Below are 25,124 nucleotides of genomic sequence, written 5' to 3' on the forward strand. Positions count from 1 at the left end.
TCTCAAGGTGTGGCAGGGGCGAAAGGCATTCAAGAGGGCTGAACAGAAGGCCTCTCCAGTTTGTCTGACAAACCGGTATCAGGCTCTGTCTCCGGCTGATACTGATCTTCGGCCGGACATGGCTGCTTGTTGTGTTCCAGATGTTGCCCCTCAGTCTGCAAGATCTGGGCAGTCACGGAGGGTGGGCTTACTGGTAGTTGGGAGCTCCAGTGTCAGTCCTGTAATGGGGCCTCTTAGGGATATACCTGCAAGGAAGGGGAAGAAAACCAATGTGCACTCCATGTGCATACCGGGGGAGTCATTCCAGATGTGGAAAGGGTCCTTCCAGATGCCATGAAGGGTAGAGGATGCACCCATCTGCAGGTGGTCGCTCATGTCAGCACCAATGATATGTGTCACTATGGATTGGAGGAAATCCTCTCTGGCTTCCGGCAGCTATCTGATTTGGTGTAGACTGCCAGTCTTGCTAGCGGGATGAAAGCAGAGCTCACCGTCTGCAGCATCGTCGACAGGACTGACTGTGGACCTTTGGTACAGAGCCAAGTGGAGGGTCTGAATCAGAGGCTGAGACGTTTCTGCAACCATGTGGGCTGCAGATTCCTTGACTTGCGCCATAGGGTGGTGGGGTTTCGGGTTCCGCTGTATAGGTCAGGAGTCCACTACACACATTAGGCGGCTACACGGGTAGCAGGGGTTGTGTGGCATGGACTGGGCGGTTTTTTAGGTTAGATGGCCTCAGGCAAGTACCGACTGGGGAACAACCTCAAAGGGTGCGGGGCAAAGTCAGGACATGCGGGGACCAAGCAGCATTCGGTATTGTAATTGTAAGCTGTCAAATCTGCATTGGTGAAGTACCGGAACTTCAAGTGCTGATAGAAAGCACCGAAGCTGAATATTTGAGTGCGCACAGAGGCTTTCTGGCAGTCGTTCTTCCCGCAAACCATACACAGCTGTAATAGGAAAGGGAGGAATGACAGTGGCATGTAAAGTGCCCTCCACCACACACCATTGGCTGGCTTGCGGAGTATAAATGTAGATGTAGAACTGATAATTGAATGTCACGTGAGTAACAAGTCCATGAGGGGCATTTCAGCCCTTCTAAAGCTGCCAAAGCCGACTGTTGGTGATGTGTTTGTGGAGTGAAACGCGAACGAACAACAACAGCTAAACAGAGACCAGGCAGACCTCTCATACTGACGAACATGGACCATCGTGGATGGTAAGGGGTGGTTGTATAGAATCACATGAAATCAGCGGAAGAAAACACTTACTAGTTCCAAAGCTATTCCGGCAGTACAGCTAACACAATATTTACAGTGTTAAAAAAGAATGGGGTATAACAATCGAGCAGCCACACATTTCCGTAGTAATTGTTAAGCGCCGCTTGAGGTGATGTACAGAGTGACGCTACTGCCCAACAGATGGCTGAAAATGAGTAATTTGGAGTGATGGATCACACTATACCCTGTGGCAATCGAATGAAAGGTTTTGGGTTTGGCGAATGCCTGGAGAACGTTACCCGCCTTCGTATATGTTATTGACAGTGAAGTACAGAGGACGTAGTGTTACTATGAGAGTATTTTTTGTGGTTAGGGTGCGTTCCCCTTATTGTGCTCAAGAAAACGTTAAAAGCGAAAGGATATGAACATATTTTACAACATTCTGTATTGCTTACAGTAGAGGAACAGTTCGGAGATAATGATTGTATCAGCATGATGACGCAGTGTCATAAAGCAGCATCTCTGAGGCAATGGTTCTTGGTCATGACATTCCTGAAATGGGCTGGGCTAGCCAGAGTTACGACCTGAACTCAATGCAACACCTTTGGGATGAGTTACATCATATCCCAATATCCAACATCACAACCTTCTCTCAGCTCTTCAGGAAGCAGGGGCCGTCATTCATCCACAGAAATTCAGACACCTCACTGAAAGTGTCACCATCAGAGTTCAAGTCGTCATAAACGCTAAGATGAACACGCCTCATATTAATGTCCATTAATTGTTGTCCAGATACTTTTGATAGTGCACATACAGTTTTCTGGGAAGTAGCTCGCAGCCTAAAAATCGCCAAAGGCTTCGGTGAAGTGGCCACAACACTGAGAGACGCTATGTGTCTTCTTGTATGTGCAAATATGCACACTACTATACAGGGTGTCCATAAATTATGTTTCAACTTTAGACTTTCATGACTTTCAAACTATAATAGATCCTAACAACTAGTTTCCAATAAGTGGCAAGACAACTTGAAAAGTTTTGTTTCATCATTCATACACATGCACCTGCTGTGGCACAACAACCAATTGATATTCAGTTTTTCTCCACTTATCCTCTCTGAACACTACACCAACATGTTCAAAGCCATTTAGAATGTATGTCCTCAAGTCATGTGTATCTGTAGCTTTGGTTCACTGCTTCTACTTCTTTATAAAACTTTGTAGGAAGAAGTCCAGTGGTGTGAGGGCAGGTGATCACGGCAGCCACTGAGTTGGACCATCTTGTCCAGTCCATCTATCCAGAAACTTCTCATCCAGGAACTGGACATTTAGTAACCATTGAGGTGGTACCACATCCTGCTTGAAGATGTCACTTTACAAGTGTTCCAGTTGTGGCACACCACCTCTTGTAACACATCCAGGAAAACATCATTGTTGATGGCACATTTATGGAAAAAAAAGTGGACCAATAAAGCAATTGTGCACAAGTCTGTATCACACATTGACCTTAGGGCTGTCTCTTTTTAGTTCATCAGTTCATGTATAACACAATAACACTCTGATCTCCATACATGGAAGTTGTCATGAAAAATTGACTCATAGAATAAACAAATCTTTTTCAAAAAAGTCATTGTTTGTGTCAGTCTCAGCTAGCATATTCACTGCGAACTATTCACACTGGGGTTGGTTCATCGGCTTTTGTATCTGAAGTAGATACACCATGTAATCATAAAGACATAACCTCTTATGCATGACTTTATGTACTGTTGATCATGGCATTTCCAGCTCTCCAGCTGCCATACACACTGATTTTATTGGATTCCTTGTACACAACTGATATATCTTGTCCACACTGGCATATATAATGGATGGAAAACTTGACTCCTATTTATAAAGAACACTAACTGCTTCAATAAATGACATGAGCAGAGTCAGTATGGTGATTCCCTTCCACATTGCGTCCTTCAGTTTCATTACATTTGAGTTATCACAATTTGGCTCATTGAATCAGGCTAGATACTCAGCTTTTTCCTGTGGTATTGACTTTTTCAGCAAAACTGCAGCACCTGGAAAACAAAAAGAACGTAAAAAATTTACAAGCTATCTTGTTGCATGTTGGAAGTCAGTTGTCTTTATCTGGTACAGTTTTGGAATTACTTGAGTCTAAAAGTTGTGAACATAATACGAGGATAACCTGGACTTATGAGTATGATTAAAAAAACAGTGAGGTGGGGGAGGGGGGGGGGGGAGGGAGGGAGAGTGAGTTGTTGTCAGCACTCACTGAGTGCACAACACATGTTATGTTGCATGGGTGACAGAAGGTGTGCCTACTTACTGGTAGACTGGCAACAGACAGTACTACACCAACAAAACAATCAGTAGTGTGGGAGAGGAGTCTGGCTCACCATTAGGACTGTGCCAACGCCATCTCTCCTAATATGAACTAAACATAAAAAGTCGCAAGTTATTTTAATTATACTATGGGTTAAAATAAATTTATGATTGATCTTTCAGAGAGACTGATGGTAGGCGCAAGCTGTTACCCACTCAGTTCTTTCTGAATTGCACATGTGCTCTGTGTTGCAAGTTGAAGCAAAGCCTTGTAAAGAGAGGCTGGCGGCACATCAGCAACACCCCTATAATCTGTCAGTATCCAAGTTATTTCATTGGATCTATAGAAGAGTATGCAGGAAATGAAGGAAGGGAACTTGAAGTGTAGTTGTATCTACCTGTGCTAATATGCACTCGGTAGCTGTGACTCCGTCGAATCTGGATGAAAAGTGTAGGCTGTTTTAAATGATGTAGCCCACATCAGATTTACAGTCCAAATACTTTAAATGCACTTTGATATGAGATAACATACAGTTTATGGCCAAACTGAGTCTCAACTACTATAATTTATACGCCAATAAACAGCTAGGACACTCAATAGATATCCTGTAATGAGATTGTTACAGTGTAGTAACCTAACACTATAGTTACCAAAACGTTTACATGTGGCAAGTACGACATTAACACTTTCGTGGCGGCGCCCAAGTGCTGACTCGGGCTTACTGGTATTGCCGAGCGGCCTGCGCCCGAGTGTGACTCGGGAGGCAGTCAACTGCTGATTTTTCACTGCCTTCTAGGTTGGTAGAGTTTCCTGTCGCATGTTATTGTGCCCGTCGAGCTTCCTGCATCATATGCTGCCGTCTGTTGAGTGTTTCTCGCACTTTTTCCGTGCGTGTAGCTTGAATTTCGACTACGAAAATTCCTGCGTTTTTTGCATGTGTATCTAGTTTCAGCAAGTGTGCAAGATCGTTTTCTAAGCGAATTAGGATGAAGATATTTAAGCTCTTTTAGAAGAAGACGATTCTGATTCTGAAGGAGATATTGAAGAATGGGGAAGTGTTTCAGATAATGATGAAACATTTACTATTGATAAGTTGCTGAAGTGAAAAATATATATTTACTGAGATTTTATTTGGTTTTCTCTTTACGTGTATATAACAGGCAACACTGCTAAGATACATATATCGCAATTTGCAGAGAATAGCTATGCTGATGAAATAAGTGAACAAGAAAAACGCCGTAAAACTGCCGCCGAATTTGAAACTCCTCCGCCACCCAAAAAGGTACGGCGCTCTCGAAATGAAGACGAAGGTACAGTGTGGACAGAAGATGATGTTTTGCCGCATGCTCCTGTTTTTGGGAACATAGTGGAGTTACTGCACAGATAAACGGAAACTCAGGTGCTTAAGATTGTTTCAGTGTTTTTATGACAGACGAAATTATGAAAACAATAAAAACTGAAACTAATAGATATGCAGCAAGTATCATCAGTAAAATGAGAAGGAATAACTATCTACATCTACGTGATTATTGTGATATTCACAATAAAGTGCCTGGCAGAGGGTTCAATGAACCACCTTCAAGCTGTCTCTCTACCGTTCCACTCTCGAACGGCACGCGGGAAAAACGAGCACTTAAATTTTTCGGTGTGAGCCCTGATTTCTTATTTTATCGTGATGATCGTGTCTCCCTATGTAGGTGGGTGCCAAGAGAATGTTTTCGCAATCGGAGGAGAAAACTGGTGACTGAAATTTCATGAGAAGATTCCGTCGCAACGAAAAACGCCTTTGTTTTAATGATTTCCACTCCAATTCACATATCATGTGTGTGGCACTATTTCCCTATTTTGCGATAATATTTTCTGTTTTACTCGATGACTTTCCGTCTATTATTACGAACTGTGACCTTGCTGACAGGAAATCACGAATCCAGTCGCACAACTGAGGCGATACTCCGTAGGCACGCAGTTTGGTTAGAAGACGCTTGTGAGGAACAGTGCTGCCCTTCTTTGAACTTTTTCGATGTCATCAGTCAGTCCCACCTGATGCAGATCCCACACCGCACACGCAATACTCTAGAATAGGGTGGACAAGCATGGTGTAACCAATCTCTTTAGTAGACCAATTGCACCTTCTAAGTGTTCAGCCAATGAATCGCAATCTTTGGTTTGCTCTACCCACAACATTATCTATGTGATTGTTCCAATTTAGGTTATTTATAATTGTAATCCCTAAGTATTTAGTTAAATTTACAGCCTTCAGATTTGTCTGACTTCCCGCGCAATCTAAATTTAGTGGGTTTCTTTTAGTAGCCATGTGGATAAATTCACACTTTTCTTTATTCAGGATCAATTACCACTTTTCGCACCATACAGATACCTTATCTATAATCATTTTGCAAGTCGTTTTGATCATCTGATGACTTTACAAGATGGTAAATGACAGCATCATCTGCAAACAATCTAAGACGGCTACTCAGATTGTCTCCTATGTCGTTAATATAGACCAGGAACAATAGAGGGCCTATACCACTTCCTTGGGGAACGCCGGATATTACTTCTGTTTTACTCGATGACTTGAGGCCACTTCTCTTGATGACATCTTGATCACAGGGAAAACTGCCGCTTTATGGGCCTTGTTTTTGGTGTTCCAGAAGGTAAACTTGCACTTCAATCTTGATAATTATGAATTCTTAGTCTAACAAGTTGAATACTTAGGCCATATCTTTAGCACCTCTGTCATTCTCTTCATGTCCACCCACGTTGAAGTGCTCCAGAAGTAACCAATTCCTGGGGATATCGCGCAACTGAAGTACATTTTGTGGCAGATCAAATGTGCAAAGTATATCTTCTTATGTTATCAGTATGTGTACAACATATGTGCTTAAAAAGAGATTTATATGGACAAATAAATAAATATGAATGCAGATTCCACATTTTCAGTTTAACAGAGATTGCATCTCCTATATGATTAAATTCCCATATGGTTAAATTCATTACGTGCAATGAATTATAAGAGAAACATCAAAATATTCAGAACAGATATTTTTTGGCCTATACCAGTTACATGAGTCTCACCCTGAAAGCTAAGAATCTGGAATACATAAAAAAAGTCTGAAAACTTTAGATAAGCCTGTTGTTTATTAACAAAAACAACATGCTAATATGTCACTGATTAATACTCTTCAAGTGGGAAAATAGGTTATAAACTTTAAAATGTTCATTTGGTTTTGATTCTTGTCAAACAATACTTCCAGTTAACTGACTAATAGTTCCCCTGCATACAGGAAAAATTCTGTAAGCACAAAGTCTCCACCTGATGCTGTGTTACTCTTCAGTTATTCTGTTGTTCTCTGGGTTTCATCTTTCGTGTTTTTATATGGTTAAATTTTAGACTTATTTATGATTTTTTTTTTTTTTTTTTTTTTTTTTTTTTTTTTTTTTTTTTTTTTTTTTTTTTTTTTTTTTTTTTGTCAGAAGTGACTAAAAACAATTCATTAGGCTGAGTTTGAAGATATGTCTGTGATACTTCACAATTCTAATTCAGTCATTTTTGTTTTGTTTCTGGTGTCACTTTTGTCTAAATTCCTGTAAGGTGGTCATCAGTCAAAGGAAGTCTCACATGCCATATTCATATTTCAAATCACCATGGATTGAAAATAACTGATTGCATTATGATCTCCATTTATAATTTGTGCAGTGGTTTGTTTCATAATTTGCACAGCTCCTATGTTTTGAGCTTTTTCAGGAACTTGGTTTTCATTAGGTTTAGGTTGGGTTTCTCACACAACTCTTTCAATCAGTTGCAAATAAAATGTCAAATCCACAATCAGCTGTTTCTATTAATATTGCAGGCCACACAGTCATCATCAGAACAGAGACACAAAAACGAATATATTGATGATAAACAACGTAGAATCTCCACTAAGTCACTCAGCATGACAAACGTTTTACTTTCGCTCCACACTGTAGGAAACAGACAGCACAGAGAATAAGCCTAGTGTATGGAGTCATGTTACATGTGGCTAAATTGGCAAACAATGATATCTACAGTATTCTGTAAGATTAGCAGCAGACACTCATCCCTGGTAGGCTTCCAATGATATTGTATTATTTTTATATCTGTATTAATGTAAAATAATTCTAAAACTAAACAAATATACAGCTCTATATGATATGTCTAATGTAATAAGGTAACTTATGTCTAATGAAAATGCCCTGAGACCACTAAATTATAGTCACATAGTAATACTCAATCTGGGGATAACTGGTTTGATTAACAGATTTTCTTCAGGTGAATGACAGATTAAGTGGCACTGTAGAATATCTGACAAAACATTTGTCAAAGTAGAGGGTTTTACTCAAAAGTATTCCAGTGCAATACGCCATTAATGGCCACCAATCAAATAGGAACATACACTCAATGTCATGGTAGATGTCCTTAGAGTAAGCAAAGCCCATGTGCACGCATCAGTTTTCAGTCTCTCTTATTGCATAGAAGAAAAAAAATCTTGAATATAAGTGTGTTTGTGTTTCAGAGCTCAGAGGAGGACCTCTGGCAGATACCTATGTACTTGAGCAGTTCCACTGCCACTGGGGCTGCTCAGAGCACACAGTCGATGGTCGTGGATATGCAGGCGAGGTAACACGTCTTCCTGAGCTCTCACTTGCGCATCCCATTGAATGTCACAAACATAAAACTGATCTTATAATTATTGAATAATTGTATTGTGGTAACTGTTCACTTAGTTAAGATCAGTCAGTAATGCTAGTGATTGTACGTTCATTGTCACATAAACTGCAGTATTGTCCTTTTAGTTTATTTATTTTTTTAAATGTGAAATCAGCCAAATTGTTACAATAGAATTAGAATGATGCAAGTATATGTGCATCTAAAAAATTTACTTAAATTATTGTGTAACATATTTGCAAAACAAACAGGTTAAGATAGCAGAATTGCACTTCATAGTCTTCTTCTTATTCTTCTTTCTTCCCTGTTCCAGCTTCTCTAGGGAATTGTTGTATGGATTTTGGCAGTGTTAGTGACAGTATGTGGCCAGATGCCTTTCCTGATGTTACCACTCCCCCAAAACAGAATTTGTGTACCGGTACCCTATTGGTCTGTGTAAATCTCATGTTTGAGTGTGGGGACATTTTATATCTGTTTGTATAGCATGTATCTAATGTGGCACAAGGGTACCATTCCAACATTTACCTAGCTGAATGTGGGGAATCACCTAAAACTACATTTAGGATGGCCAGCTCAACAATCCTCACCATTAATTCCAGAGGGGGTTTGATCCAGGACAGGTTTACTTTCCCAGAAATGGCACTTAAATGCAATCAGCTTCTGTCATTTTCTTTATTTTATTGTAATTAGTGTTTAAAATGTTGTCTGATATTGATGTGGATTCTGTCAATCACATTTCATCTATGGTTCTGATGCCAATGAGAATAAGGTCATATGGGATTCTTGACTGGGAAACTTTGGTAGGCTCAGCCACCTGATTAGAATGGTTTACTTCCCCTGTGACAAAGGCCCCTTTCCACACATTGTGTGAGCACTGTCTCTTACGTTTAACTGTTGTCCGTATAGACGATTGTAACAAATGTGCATGTGGTATAAAGTTGTCATATTTATGTTGCATAATGGTGTGTGTGGGAGTGCGAGTGAGGAAATGAACAGTCTCTCATTTTGAGACACTGTGGAGAAGTTTGGGATTTAATCCAGGAATTGGCATAAAATAAGGTGATCAACAACTTAACACCATGACGCCTCTTGCTGTTTCTAGCCAAATACTAATGACAAAAATTCCTTCTACTATGAGGATTCAAACTGATTGCCTCAAAGTTACATGTCACCATATAAGCATGACCCCCCTGCGGGTCCGGGGTAAGAATAGGCCCGAGGTATTCCTGCCTGTCGTAAAAGGCGACTAAAAGGAGTTTCAACCGTTTCAGCCTTCCATGTGATGGTCCCCCTTGGGGTTTGACCTCCATTTTTCAAAATTCTACAGAAGTACGAGCCTTTTGGGGAAGGATGCCTTACGTGGTGTACCACTGGTCCTCAGTGCACTAAGACCTTGGCACTCAGCATTGTACCGGTGTTGTAACCATACCCACTATTCCTCAAATTGGGCCTAAACGCCTGATGGGTTGTACAAATTACGCCCATAGTGCGTCCCCATCTGCACCTACGATCATGATGGACTTTCCATGGCACCAGAAATCCAGCACGATAGCCAGCCCGTTGTGGTGGGGTCGTCATGTACCCTCTAGGTTGTAGCCCCCTGACAACACAGGGATCGCACTGCCGATACCTGAGCTGCACCCTCCCCATGTCGGCCAAGGAGTAGATGCCCGTCTCCTTGGGGCATCAGGACTCCCGGCAACGGTCATCCTGCCAGGTGGCCCTTGCTGAGGCTGGGTGGCGCCCGTGGGGAGAGCCCCTGGTCGGAGTGGGTGGTATCAGGGCGGACGTTTCGCAGATGAAACGTCAACACGTATCAGGTCGCTCTGCGGCCGAGTCTTTCAAAAGGAAAGGTACTGTCTCCAGTTCTGGTTCTCCTGCCCTTTCCCCCTTGGCCACTCCCTGGGAGGAGGGACAGGCCCGCCGGCTTGGGGCGAAGTACTTCCCCCACTATTTGGTCTGTTCTCGAACCGATGGGGGGACGTTCGCCACCTCCAAGCCCATGTTCTTTGTTCAGCACATTGAGGACATCTTCGGGGAAATCGAGGCTCTCAGTAAGATGCGTTCGGGGTCCGTTCTTATAAAGACCACCTCCGCCACACAGTCGGCAGCGCTCCAGGCGTGCGACTGCCTAGGGGACGTCCCAGTGTCCATTGTCCCGCATCTGGCACTAAATAGGATGCAGGGGGTTATTTTTCATCGGGACCTCCTGCTGCAATCTGATGAGGAGCTCAGGGCCAACCTGGAGTGCCGAGGCGTGCATTTCGTCCGGCGAGTCCAGCGTGGTCCCAAAGACCGTCGCATCTACACCGGGGCCTTTATCCTCGCCTTCGAGGAGGACGTTCTCCCAGAGAAGGTAAAGGTGATGTGCTACCGGTGCGATGTGCGACCTTACGTCCCGCCTCCTATGCGCTGTTTTCGGTGTTTGCGCTTTGGGCACATGTCGTCACGGTGTGAGGCTGAGCCCCTTTGTGGCGATTGTGGACGTCCTCTTCGCGAGGAACATACATGCACCCCACCACCTCGGTGCGTTAATTGTCCTGGCATCCACTCGCCTAGATCCTCAGACTGCCCCGCATATGAGAAGGAGAAGAAGATACAAGAACTCAAAACTTTGGATCGTCTCTCTTATTCTGAGGCCTGGAAGAAGTATGACCGCCTCCATCCCGTGCCGTTGACCACTTCGTTTGCCTCAGTTGTGTCCACTCCTTCCGCGGTATCCTCAACCCTATCCTGTCCCCCCTCTGCCTCCTCCCCCCGTCCGGGGTCTCTGCCTCCGCCTCCCAAATCCCTCCCTTCCAAATCCTCCTCCACTGTGGCCCCCGCCCCCTCTGCCCCAGGGGCCACCCTTCCTCCACCTCCTCCCCCCCCCGCCACCTGAGAAGCGATCCTCTTCTCAGGCGTCCATCGGGAAAGCGTTCCAGACCCCAGCTTCTGTGGTCCGGCGTTCCAAAACGGACCCAGCGCGTGAGGACCTTCTTCGGGTCCAGCCCACCATCCCTGTGCCTCCTCGGACTTCCAAGAAGGCCTCCAAGAAGTAGTCTCTATCCCCCTCTCCACCCCGGCGCGTTTCGTCTGACGCTCCATCTGTGAGTCGCTGCTCCCGGCCGTCCTCAGTTTCGCCGGGACGCTCTGCTGCCAGGCGCTCAGCTGGCCTTTCGTCGGCAAATGATGCTGCCCCTCCTACACATCCAGGGACAGCGGCCGCAGCTGGCGACGACTCGATGGAACAGGATCTGCCTCCCGCCGGTTGTAGCGTTGTTCCCTCGAAACCTGGCCCTCCGCGGCCGTCGAGGTGACCAGCTCTTCCCCCGTCTCGTTCCCCCTCTTTTTTGACTAGCGATGGCCTTGTTACATTGGAACATAAGAGGTATTCGATCTAATCGGGAGGAATTACAACTGCTCCTCTGCCTGCATTGTCCGCTCGTCCTTGGTCTCCAGGAAACCAAGTTGCGCCTGACTGACCGTATTGCCTTTACCCACTATACCTCGGAGCGGTATGACCTCACCCCTGTGGACGGTATCCCAGCTCATGGTGGGGTCATGTTGCTCGTTCGGGACGATGTCTATTACCATCGCATCCCATTGACCACCCCACTCCAAGCAATAGCTGTCCGTATTACTCGTTCTGCTTTTACTTTTTCAGTTTGTACCATCTACACTCCATCGTCATCCGCTGTTAGTCGGGCTGACATGATGCACCTGATTGTTCAGCTTTCCCCGCCGTTTTTATTGTTTGGTGACTTCAATGCCCATCATCCCCTTTGGGGCTCTCCTGCATCCTGTCAAAGAGGCTCACTCTTGGCGGATGTCTTCAACCATTTCAATCTTGTCTGCCTCAATACTGGCGCCCCGACTTTCCTCTCGGACTCTACTCATACCTACTCCCACTTGGACCTCTCGATCTGTTCTACCACTCTTGCCCGTCGGTTCGAGTGGTATGTCCTTTCTGACACCTATTCGAGCGACCACTTCCCCTGTGTCGTTCGTCTCCTGCACCACACCCCATCCCCACGTCCTTCGAGCTGGAACATACCGAAAGCTGACTGGGGACTTTACTCCTCCCTGGCGACCTTTCCGGACCACGATTTTCTCAGTTGTGACAGTCAGGTCGAATACCTCACGGCTGTTATCATCAATGCTGCTGAACGTTCCATTCCTCGTACTACCTCTTCTTCACGTCGTGTTTCCGTCCCCTGGTGGAACGAGGCTTGTAGAGACGCTATCCGTGCTCGACGACGTGCTTTACGCACCTTTCGCCGCCATCCTATGTTGGCGAATTGTATTGGATACAAACGACTCCGAGCGCAATGCCGTAGAGTCATCAAAGACAGCAAAAAAGCTTGTTGGGCCTCTTTCACCAGCTCCTTTAACAGTTTTACTCCCTCTTCTGTCATATGGGGTGGCCTGTGCCGGCTGTCGGGCATTAAGGCCCACTCCTCGGTACCTGGCCTGACCTCAGGTAATGGGGTCCTCGTTGATCCTGTGGCTGCCTCCAATGCCTTCGGCCGGTTTTTCGCGGAGGTTTCAAGCTCTGCCCATTACCACCCTGCCTTCCTTCCCAGGAAAGAGGCAGAAGAGGCTCGGCGACCTTCCTTCCACTCACTGAATCTGGAAACTTATAATGCCCCGTTTACTATGCGGGAACTCAAACGTGCGCTTGCACTGTCCCGGTCCTCTGCTCCGGGGCCAGATGCCATTCACGTTCAGATGCTGGCACACCTTTCTCCGGCGGGCAAAAGCTTCCTTCTTCATACCTACAATCGCGTCTGGACCGAAGGTCAGGTCCCCATGCATTGGCGTGACGCCGTCGTTGTTCCTATACCCAAACCCGGGAAGGACCGACACCTTCCTTTTAGTTACCGCCCCATTTCTCTTACAAGCTGTGTCTGTAAGGTGATTGAGCGCATGGTTCATGCTCGGTTAGTTTGGATTCTTGAATCTCGATGGCTACTTACCAATGTCCAATGCGGCTTTCGTCGCCGCCGCTCCGCTGTTGACCACCTTGTGACCTTGTCGACATTCATCATGAACAACTTTTTGCGAAGGCGCCAAACGGTAGCCGTGTTCTTCGATTTGGAGAAGGCTTATGATACCTGTTGGAGAGGAGGTATCCTCTGCACTATGCACAGGTGGGGCCTACGCGGTCGCCTGCCCCTTTTTATTGATTCCTTTTTATCGGATCGAAAGTTTAGGGTACGTGTGGGTTCCGTATTGTCTGACGTATTCCTCCAGGAGAACGGAGTGCCTCAGGGCTCCGTCTTGAGCGTAGCCCTTTTTGCCATCGCGATCAATCCAATTATGGATTGCATTCCACCTAATGTCTCAGGCTCTCTCTTTGTCGATGACTTTGCGATCTACTGCAGTGCCCAGAGAACATGCCTCCTGGAGCGCTGCCTTCAGTGTTGTCTAGACAGCCTATACTTATGGAGCGTGGCAAATGGCTTCCAGTTCTCTGAAGAGAAGACGGTTTGTTTCAACTTTTGGCGATATAAAGCGTTCCTTCAGCCATTCTTACATCTCGGTCCCGTTGTTCTCCCATTCGTGGAAACAACTAAGTTTCTAGGGCTCACGTTGGACAGGAAACTGTGTTGGTCTCCGCATGTCTCTTATTTGGCGGCCCATTGTACATGTTCCCTTAATGTCCTCCGAGTTCTTAGTGGTTCATCTTGGGGAGCGGATCACACTGTCCTGCTTCGCTTGTATCGGTCCATAGTTCGATCGAAGCTGGATTATGGGAGCTTCGTCTACTCGTCTGCTCGGCCATCCCTCTTACGCCGTCTCAACTCCATCCACCATCAGGGGTTACGTCTTGCGACCAGAGCCTTCTACACTAGTCCTGTCGAGAGTCTTTATGCTGAAGCTGCCAAATTACCATTGACCTACCAGCGCGACGTACTGCTGTGTCGGTATGCCTGCCGGCTGTTGTCTATGCCCGACCACCCCTCTTACCAGTCCTTCTTCGCCAATTCTCTCGACCGTCAGTACAGGTTGTATGTGTCTGCCCTGCTGCCCCCCGGAGTCCGCTTCCGTCGCCTGCTTCGACAATTGGATTTTGCCCTCCCTACTACCTTCAGAGAGGGTGAGAGCCCGACACCACCTTGGCTCCAGGCTCCGGTTCATATTTATCTCGACCTCAGCTCACTCCCGAAGGAGGGTACACCGGCTGCAGTGTATTGCTCACAGTTTGTCGAACTTCGTGCTCAATTTGCCAGTCACACCTTTATTTACACCGATGGCTCCAAAACTGACGATGGTGTCGGCTGTGCCTTTGTCATCGGGGCCGCCACCTTTAAATACCGGCTCCTCGACCAATGTTCCAGCTTTACGGCCGAGCTTTTTGCTCTCCATCAGGCCGTTCAGTATGCCCGCCGCCACCGCCATTCATCGTATGTACTCTGCTCTGACTCACTCAGTGCTCTTCAGAGCCTTGGAGCTCCCTATCCGGTCCATCCCTTGGTTCAACGGATACAGCAGTCCCTCCATTCTTTCGCTGATAATGGTTCTCCTGTCAGCTTTCTGTGGGTTCCTGGACATGTAGGAGTGCCAGGGAATGAGGCTGCAGATGCTGCAGCCAAGGCTGCAGTCCTCCTGCCTCGGCCAGCCTCCCATTGTGTCCCGTCATCTGACGTTCATGGGGATGTTTGTAAGAGGCTTGTGTCGTTGTGGTGGGATGCTTGGTCATCCCTCCAAGGAAACAAGCTCCGGGCAGTAAAACCGCTCCCAACTGCTTGGACAACCTCCTCCCGACCATCTCGGCGAGAGGAGGTCCTTCTGACCAGGTTGCGGATTGGGCATTGCCGGTTTAGCCACCACTACCTGCTCTCCAGTGACCCAGCCCCGCAGTGCCCTTGTGGTCAGGCATTAACAGTGCGCCATGTTTTATTGTCGTGTCCCCGCTTTAGTCAATCTCGTGTTGTCCTGTCCCTGCCATCTACTTTACCGGATATTTTAGCTGATGATGCTCGAGCAGCTACTCGTGTTCTGCGTTTTATAACTTTGACTAGCTTGTCCAAAGACATCTAACCTTTTTACTTATTTTATCTGCATCTTTGTCAGGTCTTTCTGGTGTCCCCCCCTCCCCTTGAGTTTTACTAGATTCCATGTGCTCTAACAACAGTGACTGGGCGCTAATGACCTCAGTAGTTGAGCGCCCTTAAACCCCACCAAAAAAAAAAAAAAAAAAAAAAAAAAGGCATGTATTATTAGGAACAAAATAAGACACCATGTCAGAATTATTGCCCTCAGAATTATTGCAAATGTTTGTACCTTAGAGGGTGCCAGAATGGCATATTTCGGCTATTTTTAATCTCTTGCCACGTACGGAATAATATTTTGGGGTTCCACAACAGGGCGCCTAAAACAAATTTTTTGTTGTAGGAGAGGACCATCCGAATAATAACTCAGTCATCCACCCATATTCAAGAAGCTTAGAATACTTACTGTACCATCATTATACCTATACAAATGTGTTTTGTGTGTCAGGACCCACATTGCAGATTTTCAGACAAATACCGACTTTCATAACTACAATACCCGTAATAGTGCAGCACTCCATACTCAGCGGACAAAAAGAACGAAAACACAAAGGCATGTGAGCCATATTGGTGCAAAACTGTACAATGCACTGCCAGTCAACATCAGGCAGTTAGATGATGATAATAAATTTAAAACAGAATTTAAAAAATTTCTAGTAGATCAATGTTTTTATTCTGTAAATGGCTATGTATTCTTTCTGATGATATTTATAAAGGCAAAATGGAAAACACTCTATCTGTGCCTAATCATTCATTACATTTACATACTTAAAGGACAGCTGTTGTGTGATGTAAATATATACTTAAGCAGTGTTGTGTATATGAGGACTTGCCGTTGAGGGAGGAGAAAATTAAAGCCTTATGAAAAACAGACTATGCATTTAAAATAACAAGCAGTGATTTATATAGACTACATTAATTTCATTGTATTATTATTAACTTCATTGTATTATTTTGTTTTGTATTGTTTGTGTCCCATTTCTTTGAAATGGCTTACATGTACCCTTGACAACATCCATACAACATTCATTGTCAACGGATGGATAAATAAAATAAATAAATAGATTCATTGTAAAGCAGCCAAAGCAGTTGAATGAACAGTACTTCATTCACTACTTGTTCAATCATCACCTGTCTTAGTGATTGAAAATGATTGCATCATCACACAATTTATAATTATGGAGAAATGTATAATATTCATAATTAATTACTTGTTTCATAAAAGCATTAATCTTGCATTATTATGCATGAAATTGAGTCATCCATTCATAACTTACTCTATACCACCAGCTTAACATTGCCAAAAAAAAAACTTTTTTGTTGACAGTTGCATCTTGTACACTGGAACATAAGCAAATACCAAAGCTTCAGTGAAGCAGCTAGGCAACCAGATGGATTAGGTGTTCTTGGGATATTTGTTGAGGTAAGATATTTAATTTATTAAAAATTTGCCTACATGCCCTTCTGTTGCTCTCAAACTGAAATGTACACTCTTAAAAGTATTGTGTCCATGTAATGCTTACCATCTTCACGAGTTATCCATTATTTCTTGTTATTAAGTTAAATATTATTTCATCAACTAACATAGTCATTCTTTTGCATAGGAAGGTGATGTTCATGAGGAGTTTCAGAAGATAGTTGATGCTCTGCCAAAGATCACCTTAAAAGGGCAGAAGACTGAACTAAGTGATCCTGTGGATCCCAACAAATTATTACCTGGTCAGTATTTTCAGTTATTCTTGTAAGTCACATCAGGCTTCGTCTATACATTTTGAAGCACTTAATGTTGTATAGCAACACTTTAATAATACAATGTCTGACTGACAAATTTTACCTGAAAATGTTATTTGTGGGAGTCTGCTGAGGTTTGCTGCCAGATCCTAAAATCAATGTAAATTAACATTTTGGTGATCCACCTGATCCCCCATCTTCAGGAGAGATGGTGCCTTTGCTGCTGCTGAGTCCCACTAAATTCAGTTTTCAGCAGGACTTAGCAGCAGCATTTCTCCTGAAGCTGGACAGATACATTGCTGAAATAATGAGTGATCTAGATTTTAGTACCTGGCAGCAAACCTGAGGAGACTACCAAGAATTAATATGCTCACAACGCCTATGCAGTCACAATGTTGTGTGCAGTTTCAGTAAATACTGGTTGAATAATATACATATAATAATTACACAGTTGGTTACTAGGTTGGTTAGTTTTATTTTACGTGGACAATTTGTATGATTAATCATAATGATATGGAATGAGACATTTTACATTAATATTATACATTCACATGTAAATGTGTTGACTTTTATATGGTTGTTTACATCTTTCTTTGACATGTTACATAAATAAAAATTATTCTATCAAATAGGAGTTGTCAAACAGAAATGTCTTCAGTTTGTTTTCAAATTTAGCTTTGCTGACTGTCAGACATTTTATATCATTGTGCAAGAGATCACAATTTTAGTGTCAACATTGTGCAGCCCTTTCTGTGCTAAAGGCGACCTTAATTTGAAATAATGAATGTTATTTTCTCTTCTGTTGCTATTATTATGTACATCATCATTCCTTTTAAATGTAATGGGACATTTACAACAAACTTCATGATGAAATAAAGAAGCAACATAGTCAAAATTGGTAACTCCTTAAACAGATGTCTGCAAGATGGTCATGGGTGAACATCAAGATTATCCTTACAGAATGTTTTTGAACAACGAAAATTATGTGTCTTAAAGATAAAACAATGGAAAATCTGGGAGGAATGTAACAATATTATGAAAAGGATAGCTACACACACACACACACACACACACACACACACACACACACACAGCAGGTGGTAACAGCAAAGCAGCAACCTTCTGGTGCAGTACTGAAAGCATGGGAATCAGGTGCACTGTACATTGAAAATCATCACCCCAATAAAGCAGTGGCTACACGCACTACAAATTTATTTGACAATATGCTGTGTCACGTCTTCGCCAAGTGTTGAATCATAAGCAGAAACAAATGACTATAGATAGCTTCCTAGTAAAAAAGAATTAGTTATGTATCATGTATAATAAAGCACATAATACTGTATGTATAATTTCCTTTGAACAAATGGCATAAATAAGAGAGAACTTTTATAATAACAGAAATAATAATTTATTGATAAATCAAAAATCTACTCACCAAGCCGTGGCAGGGGAACACACGCACAAGTGTTTAACTTTTACAAGCTTTCAGAGCCAGTGGCTCCTTCTTCTGGCAGAAGAGTTGAAGGGGAAGGAAGAGAGGTGAAAGAATAGGACTGTAGAGGTTTAGGTAAAAAGGCACAGTTCAGAAAAGCCACCCAGAACCCTGGATCAGGGGAGACTAACGCATCTCATCTGGTAAATTCTCCCCTGGATCCCATATCACACATTGAAATTCTTGCCCTCCAGGAAGTAGTGCAGCATGCCGCCTTTGTATGCTAATCCTACATCTACAGAAAGAACCGCAATCCTTCACCTAAAAACTGATCCCAACCTTACAATCCTACCTGCTGACAAAGGCTCCACCACCATTGTTTTCAACTGCAAAGATTTCCTGGCAAAAGGAGTCTGCCAGCTGTCTGATTCATCCACCTACAAACCCTGCCACAGTGATCCCATTCCAGAAGTCGAACATGATCTCCAGTGTTTCCTCAAATCCTAGGCCCATCCAAGAACATCTCCCCAGAGTCCATCTCTCCTTTCACCCCTATCACTCCCCACACACCTACCTTCTACATGCTTCCTAAAGTCCATAAAACCAACCACCTAGGGCATCAAATTATGGTCAGTTACTGTGCGCCAACGAAGAATCTCTTCTCTTATAGACCTACATCTTCAGCCTGGTACTCACAACCTACCCTCTCATATAAAAGATACCAACCATTTCCTCCACTGATGCTCCACAGTTTCTATTCCTTTACCGCATGGTGCCCTGCATGTCACAATTGACACCACCCCCCTATACACTAACATCCCTAATACCCACGGCCTTGCCACTGTTCAACACTACCTTTCCCAGAGCCCAATGGATTCCAAAACTACAACCTCCTTCCTAGTGGCCATGACCAACTATATCCTCACCCACAATTACTTCTCCTGTGAAGATATCACCCTTCAAACAAATCCAGGGTACGGCCATGGGCACCTGCTTGGCACCATCCTATGTCAACCTATTCATGTAACACCTCCATGAATTTTTTCTAACCACCCAGAATTCCAAACCTCTCACACAGTTCAGATTCAGCGACGACATCTGTGAGATCTGAAGGACACCCTACCCACATTCCTCCAGCATCTTCACACGTTCTCCCCTGTTTGCTTCACCTGGTCCTCCTCTATCCACCAGACCACCTTCCTCGATGTTATTGTCCACCTCAAAGATGGCTACATCAGTACCTCTGTCCATACCACATCTACTAACCATCAACACCACCTCCACTTCAACAATTGCCACCCATGGCAGTTGCGTCTGTAGTGATGAGCAGTCCCTCTCGAAATATACCATGGTTCTCACTGAGGTCTTCACAGACTGTAATTACCTTCCCTTGCTTTATCTCTCCAGTCACCCACCACCTCCCAAAGTCCCTTCATCTGGCTACAGGGGAATATTCACCTTGTGACTCAGTACCACCCAAGACTAGAGCAACTGAAAGACATTGTCCACCAGGGTTTCAACAGTCTCTCATCGTGCCCTGAAATGAGGAATGTCCTACCCACTATCCTTCCCACCACCCACCAAACCTATACAATATCCTTGTCCATTCAAACAACATAGCCCCTGCTCCCAACCTCCTGCCTCAAGGCTCATATCTCTGTAATAGAGGTAGATGCAAGACCAGTCCCATACAGCCTCCCACCACCACCTACTCCAGTCTGATCACAAACACCACCTATCCCACCAACAGGAGGACTACCTGTGAAACCACTCATGTGATCTAAAAGCTAAGCTGTAACCACTGTGCTGCACTGTATATGGCTATGACAACCAGCAAGCAGTTGGCCTGCAGGAATGGCCACCAACAAATTGTGGCCAAGAAACAGCTGGAGCACCCTGTTGCTGACCATGCTGACCAACACGTCGTCCTTCATTTCAGTGATTGCTACACAGCCTGTACCATCTGGACCATTCACACCAACACTAGCTTTTATGAACTGTGCGGATGGGAACTCTCCTTACAATATATTCTATGTTTCCATAACCCTCCTGGCCTCAACCTTCATCAGTCAACGTCCTTTACCCACCTATCACCTTCCCTGCTCCCATTCCAGCACTACACAAGTGGCACTTTACCATTTGCCACCCCTACCCTGTTATCCATCCCCATCCCCTCCCCAGCCTCCTCCTCGAAAGTTTTGTTTGACAGTCTTTTTTGCGCCTATCTGTGACTCAGCATCTGTGCTATATGGTGAGCAGCAACTTTCCTTTTCATAATACTGTGAAAAGTTGCACTAAGCCAGATACAAACCAAACATTACTGTCAGGCAGACCACCAATGTTATCGCTGAGCTACAATTGCATTATGATACAGCTGCTGACATTTAGATACTTCTTACTTGACTCCTCGTCACAAAATCAAGTGCCTTTACTAGGTTTGCAATCCTACAAATGATGTCGCACAGTTTTCTTGCATGTTTTTAGAGGATAAGCCCTTATGCTAAGTGTCAGAAAGGTGTTAACACTCATAATTGTGAGTGTGTTAGAAGTTTTGTTACTTTTGTGAACAGATCTGTAAAGCCTGTAATGTACTTGGCTCCTGTGTAACATGGCGGGTAATTCAAATACCAGCCAAGGCCATTTTTTGTGCTGTCAAGTATGCATATTAAGCTACTAGTAGCAGCTATTTCATAAAACTGAGAAAGCAGCAGCCTTTTATGAAGTAGCAGCGTCCCTGCTAATTCACTTGGTCTAATGTAAATGGTGTAAGTATGGAAAGCATATGTGCAGTTTAGTAATAGTTTATTGTTTATACAGTATACAGATTAAGTTTCTATGATCTCTTTGCCTTATGTCAAAGTATACCTTCATTTATTCCACAACCTTGATGGGAGCTACAGTACATAATGAATGAATGAATGAATGAATTGAGAAAGATTGGAAAGGAGGGGAAGTTCACCCTAGGTTGAGGGGTGTTCCAGTCTCCTATCACCTTCAGAGTAGTCCCCTTGTGACTCCACATACTTCTCCCAGCAGTGCCACCATTGTTGGAAGCATGCTAAAAAAGCATCTTTTTGGAAAGGACTTTAGCTCAGCTGTCGTTGCTGCCACAACATCCTCTTGTCTGAAATCGCCATCCTTTCAATAGCCTCTTGAGTTTGGGGAATAGCCACAAGTCACTGGGGGGCCATATCAGAAGAGTAAGGAGCCTGTTGAAGCACAGGAATCTGTTTTTTTTGCCAAAAAATTCGGAACCAAGTGTGAGGAATGTGCTGGAGCATTGTCGTGACAGTGGTGCCAATTTCCTGTTGACCACAAGCCCGGTCTTTTGTGCCACACAACATCGTGTAGGCAATGGAGAACATCCCTGTAGTAATCTTTTGTGATTTCACTTCAGACTTCCAGGCTAATAGGTCATGGTCAATGTATAAAACTTTCTCCTAACATTTCCTCTCCAACTACGGGAGACTTCTTCAGAGCTAAAGTGGTGACCTTTGGTGATTGTTTGACCCTGTGGTGCATACTCATGATGTATCGCACTGAGTCAAAGAAAACAGCCAGTATCACTTTGACATTGCTGTACACTTGGCGGGCTTTCTTTGGTCTTGTGATGCTGAATGCTTTCACTGTGACAACTGGAATTTGGCTTCCAGAGCATTTCCGTACACCCAGTACACGTTGTCAGTGATTATGGTGTTCATGAAGTCAGGGTCACTGTTTGTGGAGGCCAGCATGTCCTGTGAGGCTTCAATGTGAAATTGCTTTTGCTCCATTGTCAGCAGCTTTGGCAGGAATGTGTCAAGTCTCTTCATGGCCTAATCTTTCATCATAATGGAATGTGTTGGAAAGTTGCTGGTTCTCACCACTTCTTAGATTTCAAACCGGTTGTACCACTCCTTAATCTACATGAAGCCCATAGCATCATCACGAAAAGCCGTCTGAATCTTCTGAATGGTTTCCACCTGGCAGTTTCCAGTTTCTTGCAAAATTTAATGCAGTAGCGCTCCTCCAGTCGTTCTGTCATTTCACTTGCAATGAAAAACTTACACAAGCACCATACACTACCTCATTCAACTGCTGCTTCCCAGAAACTGATGCTATCAACAGGCGGGAAAAAATTCACGCATGTGCACAATGGTTCAAGGTTGGCTCATGCAAGTGTGCTAGATTCAAATCCACCAGGTGTTTGCAAAAAGAGAGATAGTGCTACACTCTAACAATTTTAGACAGCAGGTGTTTTAAACTAAGGTTGCTTAAGACAAAATAAAGATTGGGCTTACATCACCAAATTTTTGACCAGCCAGTATGACAGCCACTACCAGATGCTTTGTATACTCTGCTTTGCTTTGTGGTGTGTGTTGCTTGTTTTTTCTTCTCTTGTTTTCAAATGAGTGAGGAAGCTATTGTTAGCCCATCATGGGGCTTGAATATGACTCAAGGGATCTACATCTAAAACCATGTGTTGGTTCTGCTTTTCCATTAGCACAGAACATGTGTGTAGACTGCCAAATCTTAGAGCGAGGCTAGGTTTGTTCCCCCAGACTACACAGGAAGTGGAATTTTATGTGACCAATTCCTTAGAGGTTTCAAATTAGTCTTGTGTGATATTTGTTTATCAATATTTATTGATATGGACATAAAAATATGAACAATAACCAGTACTCCAGCAGCGATTGAGCAACAGTGCTGCATGGCAGTAGCAACCAGCATGGGCCAGTGCAGCTGTAGTACTGGTTATTTTTAATGTTTTACTGTCCCTGCCAATACAGATAAAACAAATATAGTACTAGACTAATGTGGGTCTGCTCTATTGACTGGATATGTAAAAATCTACTTTAAAAATGATTTTGTTTGGACTGCAGACCAAACTGACACTTTCTATTGACAATGGGCATCACATGAAATACATAATGAGCAGTATTGTTTTGGGCTGACTCCATCTACACAATGTAAAACCAAAATTGCAAATATCTGCTGAAACATTGAAGAAAACGCACCTGATGACTTTCAGGAGGTACACGCCATCTTCAGGCCACAGGTGGCCTATCGGGACCATCTGACCACCGTGTCATCCTCAGTTAAGGATGCAGATAGGAGGGGCGTGTGGTCAGCACACAACTCTTCCAGTCGTTATGGTGGTTTTCTTTGACCAGAGCAGCTGCTATTCGGTCAAGCAGCTCCCCTCAATTGGCATCACAAGGCTGAGTGCACCCCAAAAAATGGCAACAGCGCATAGCAGCTGGATGGTCACCCATCCAAGTGCCGGCCACACCCAACAGCCCCGGTGATCTAACGGGAACCGGTGTATCCACTGTGGCAAGGCCGTTGGCCCTTAGGAGGTACACTAGGCTGGAATTATTTGAGGGGAAACCATTTTGCTCACACACACACACAAAAAAAAGAGAGAACTTTATGCTTCCCTCCACCTTGAACTGTATGCCTAGGCACCTCAATATATGGGAATGAATACATACAACAGATTAAAATGGAGTAGGTTAATTCAGATAACTTTAGGTTCCCAAAAGAAAGACAATGAGGTACAGATACTGAAACTATTTCTCAGTGGATGAATTCCTGCAGGACAAACTGGTAATTTGAGCTGGATACAACTTATGTATCCCAATGCAATCATTATAGTGTTATTTATTATTTATTAATGCAAAAATCATTGTAAATGTATTGTAAATATTTGACATGTGTCCTGTAAACAAACAAAATGGATTGCAAATGTATGTCATGACACAAATAAACCATAATTCACAATTCACAGTGTCTGCACTACATGAGCTAAAGCATGTTGTTTTTAGAGCTGATATGGAATTAGTGAAGTGATAAAGTTGCTGAAATGCATAGCACTGTAACAAAGAAAGTTTTCATTAAGGTAAACAGGGTACTCAAAAGAGAAGACTATATTTCTGTTTTAGTAAGTCAATACCACCTTCAAAGTCATTCTAGAAAAGTTGGTTTCTTCTATTTATTTTATTTCATTTATAGAGCAATTACTATTTTGGTAGCAAACACATAATGTGGTGAATGATTTTATTTTGAATCAGTGGTACTTTTTTGATTGGTTAAACGTTACTCTTCTATAATTTCTCAATATACATCATAATTATGTTACCTGCAATTTAACTTAACAGCTCTCAATCATAAAATCAGTGTTAATTGTTTTGACAGCATTTTTCAATTTTTTTTTTTATCAGCTATTGAAGTTAATAGTTTCTTTACAAGTAATGCCTGCTTATTTTTCAGACTTCAGTCAGTACTGGACTTATGAGGGCTCCTTGACAACCCCACCATGCACCGAAAGCGTGATATGGATGATCCCGAAACAACCAATTCGAGTATCTGGAAGTCAGGTATGTTTAGTAGAAGTGACAACTTAATACAGCATTCAGCAGAAAAGTAAACCAACACCTTATGTGGATCATCATGGAAAGCACAAATTGTTTTTTACCGGTCAGCAGATTATAGACATGAACGAAAGCAACAGAACCTCTCAGAACCAGAAGTTTTTTCACTTTTTTTTTTTTTTTTTTTTTTTTTTTTTTTACTATCCTTAGACTATTCAGTAAAACAATACTGGACTTGTTAGATACACTACAGAAATAACACATACAAATAAAAAACAGAAACATAATAAGACCAGACTAGGCAAGGACAGAGCATGAAGTTGACCATGGCCTAAT

The 25,124-nt window shown here is 43.5% G+C and overlaps 1 protein-coding gene across 1 annotated transcript in view; it reads left to right on the forward strand.

The window, feature by feature from the left end:
* The window catches only part of LOC124549890 (carbonic anhydrase 13-like), a 255,948-nt gene that overhangs the window by 217,554 nt on the left and 13,270 nt on the right, over nt 1-25,124 (forward strand). The window contains exons 3-6 of the mRNA XM_047125273.1: nt 8,084-8,187; nt 16,600-16,695; nt 16,877-16,991; nt 24,688-24,794. Of these exons, the coding sequence (XP_046981229.1) occupies nt 8,084-8,187; nt 16,600-16,695; nt 16,877-16,991; nt 24,688-24,794 (422 nt within the window). The remainder of the gene's footprint in view (nt 1-8,083; nt 8,188-16,599; nt 16,696-16,876; nt 16,992-24,687; nt 24,795-25,124) is intronic.

The sequence above is a fragment of the Schistocerca americana genome, chromosome 1 (genome assembly GCF_021461395.2).
Source record: "Schistocerca americana isolate TAMUIC-IGC-003095 chromosome 1, iqSchAmer2.1, whole genome shotgun sequence".
Classification (NCBI taxonomy): domain Eukaryota; kingdom Metazoa; phylum Arthropoda; class Insecta; order Orthoptera; family Acrididae; genus Schistocerca; species Schistocerca americana.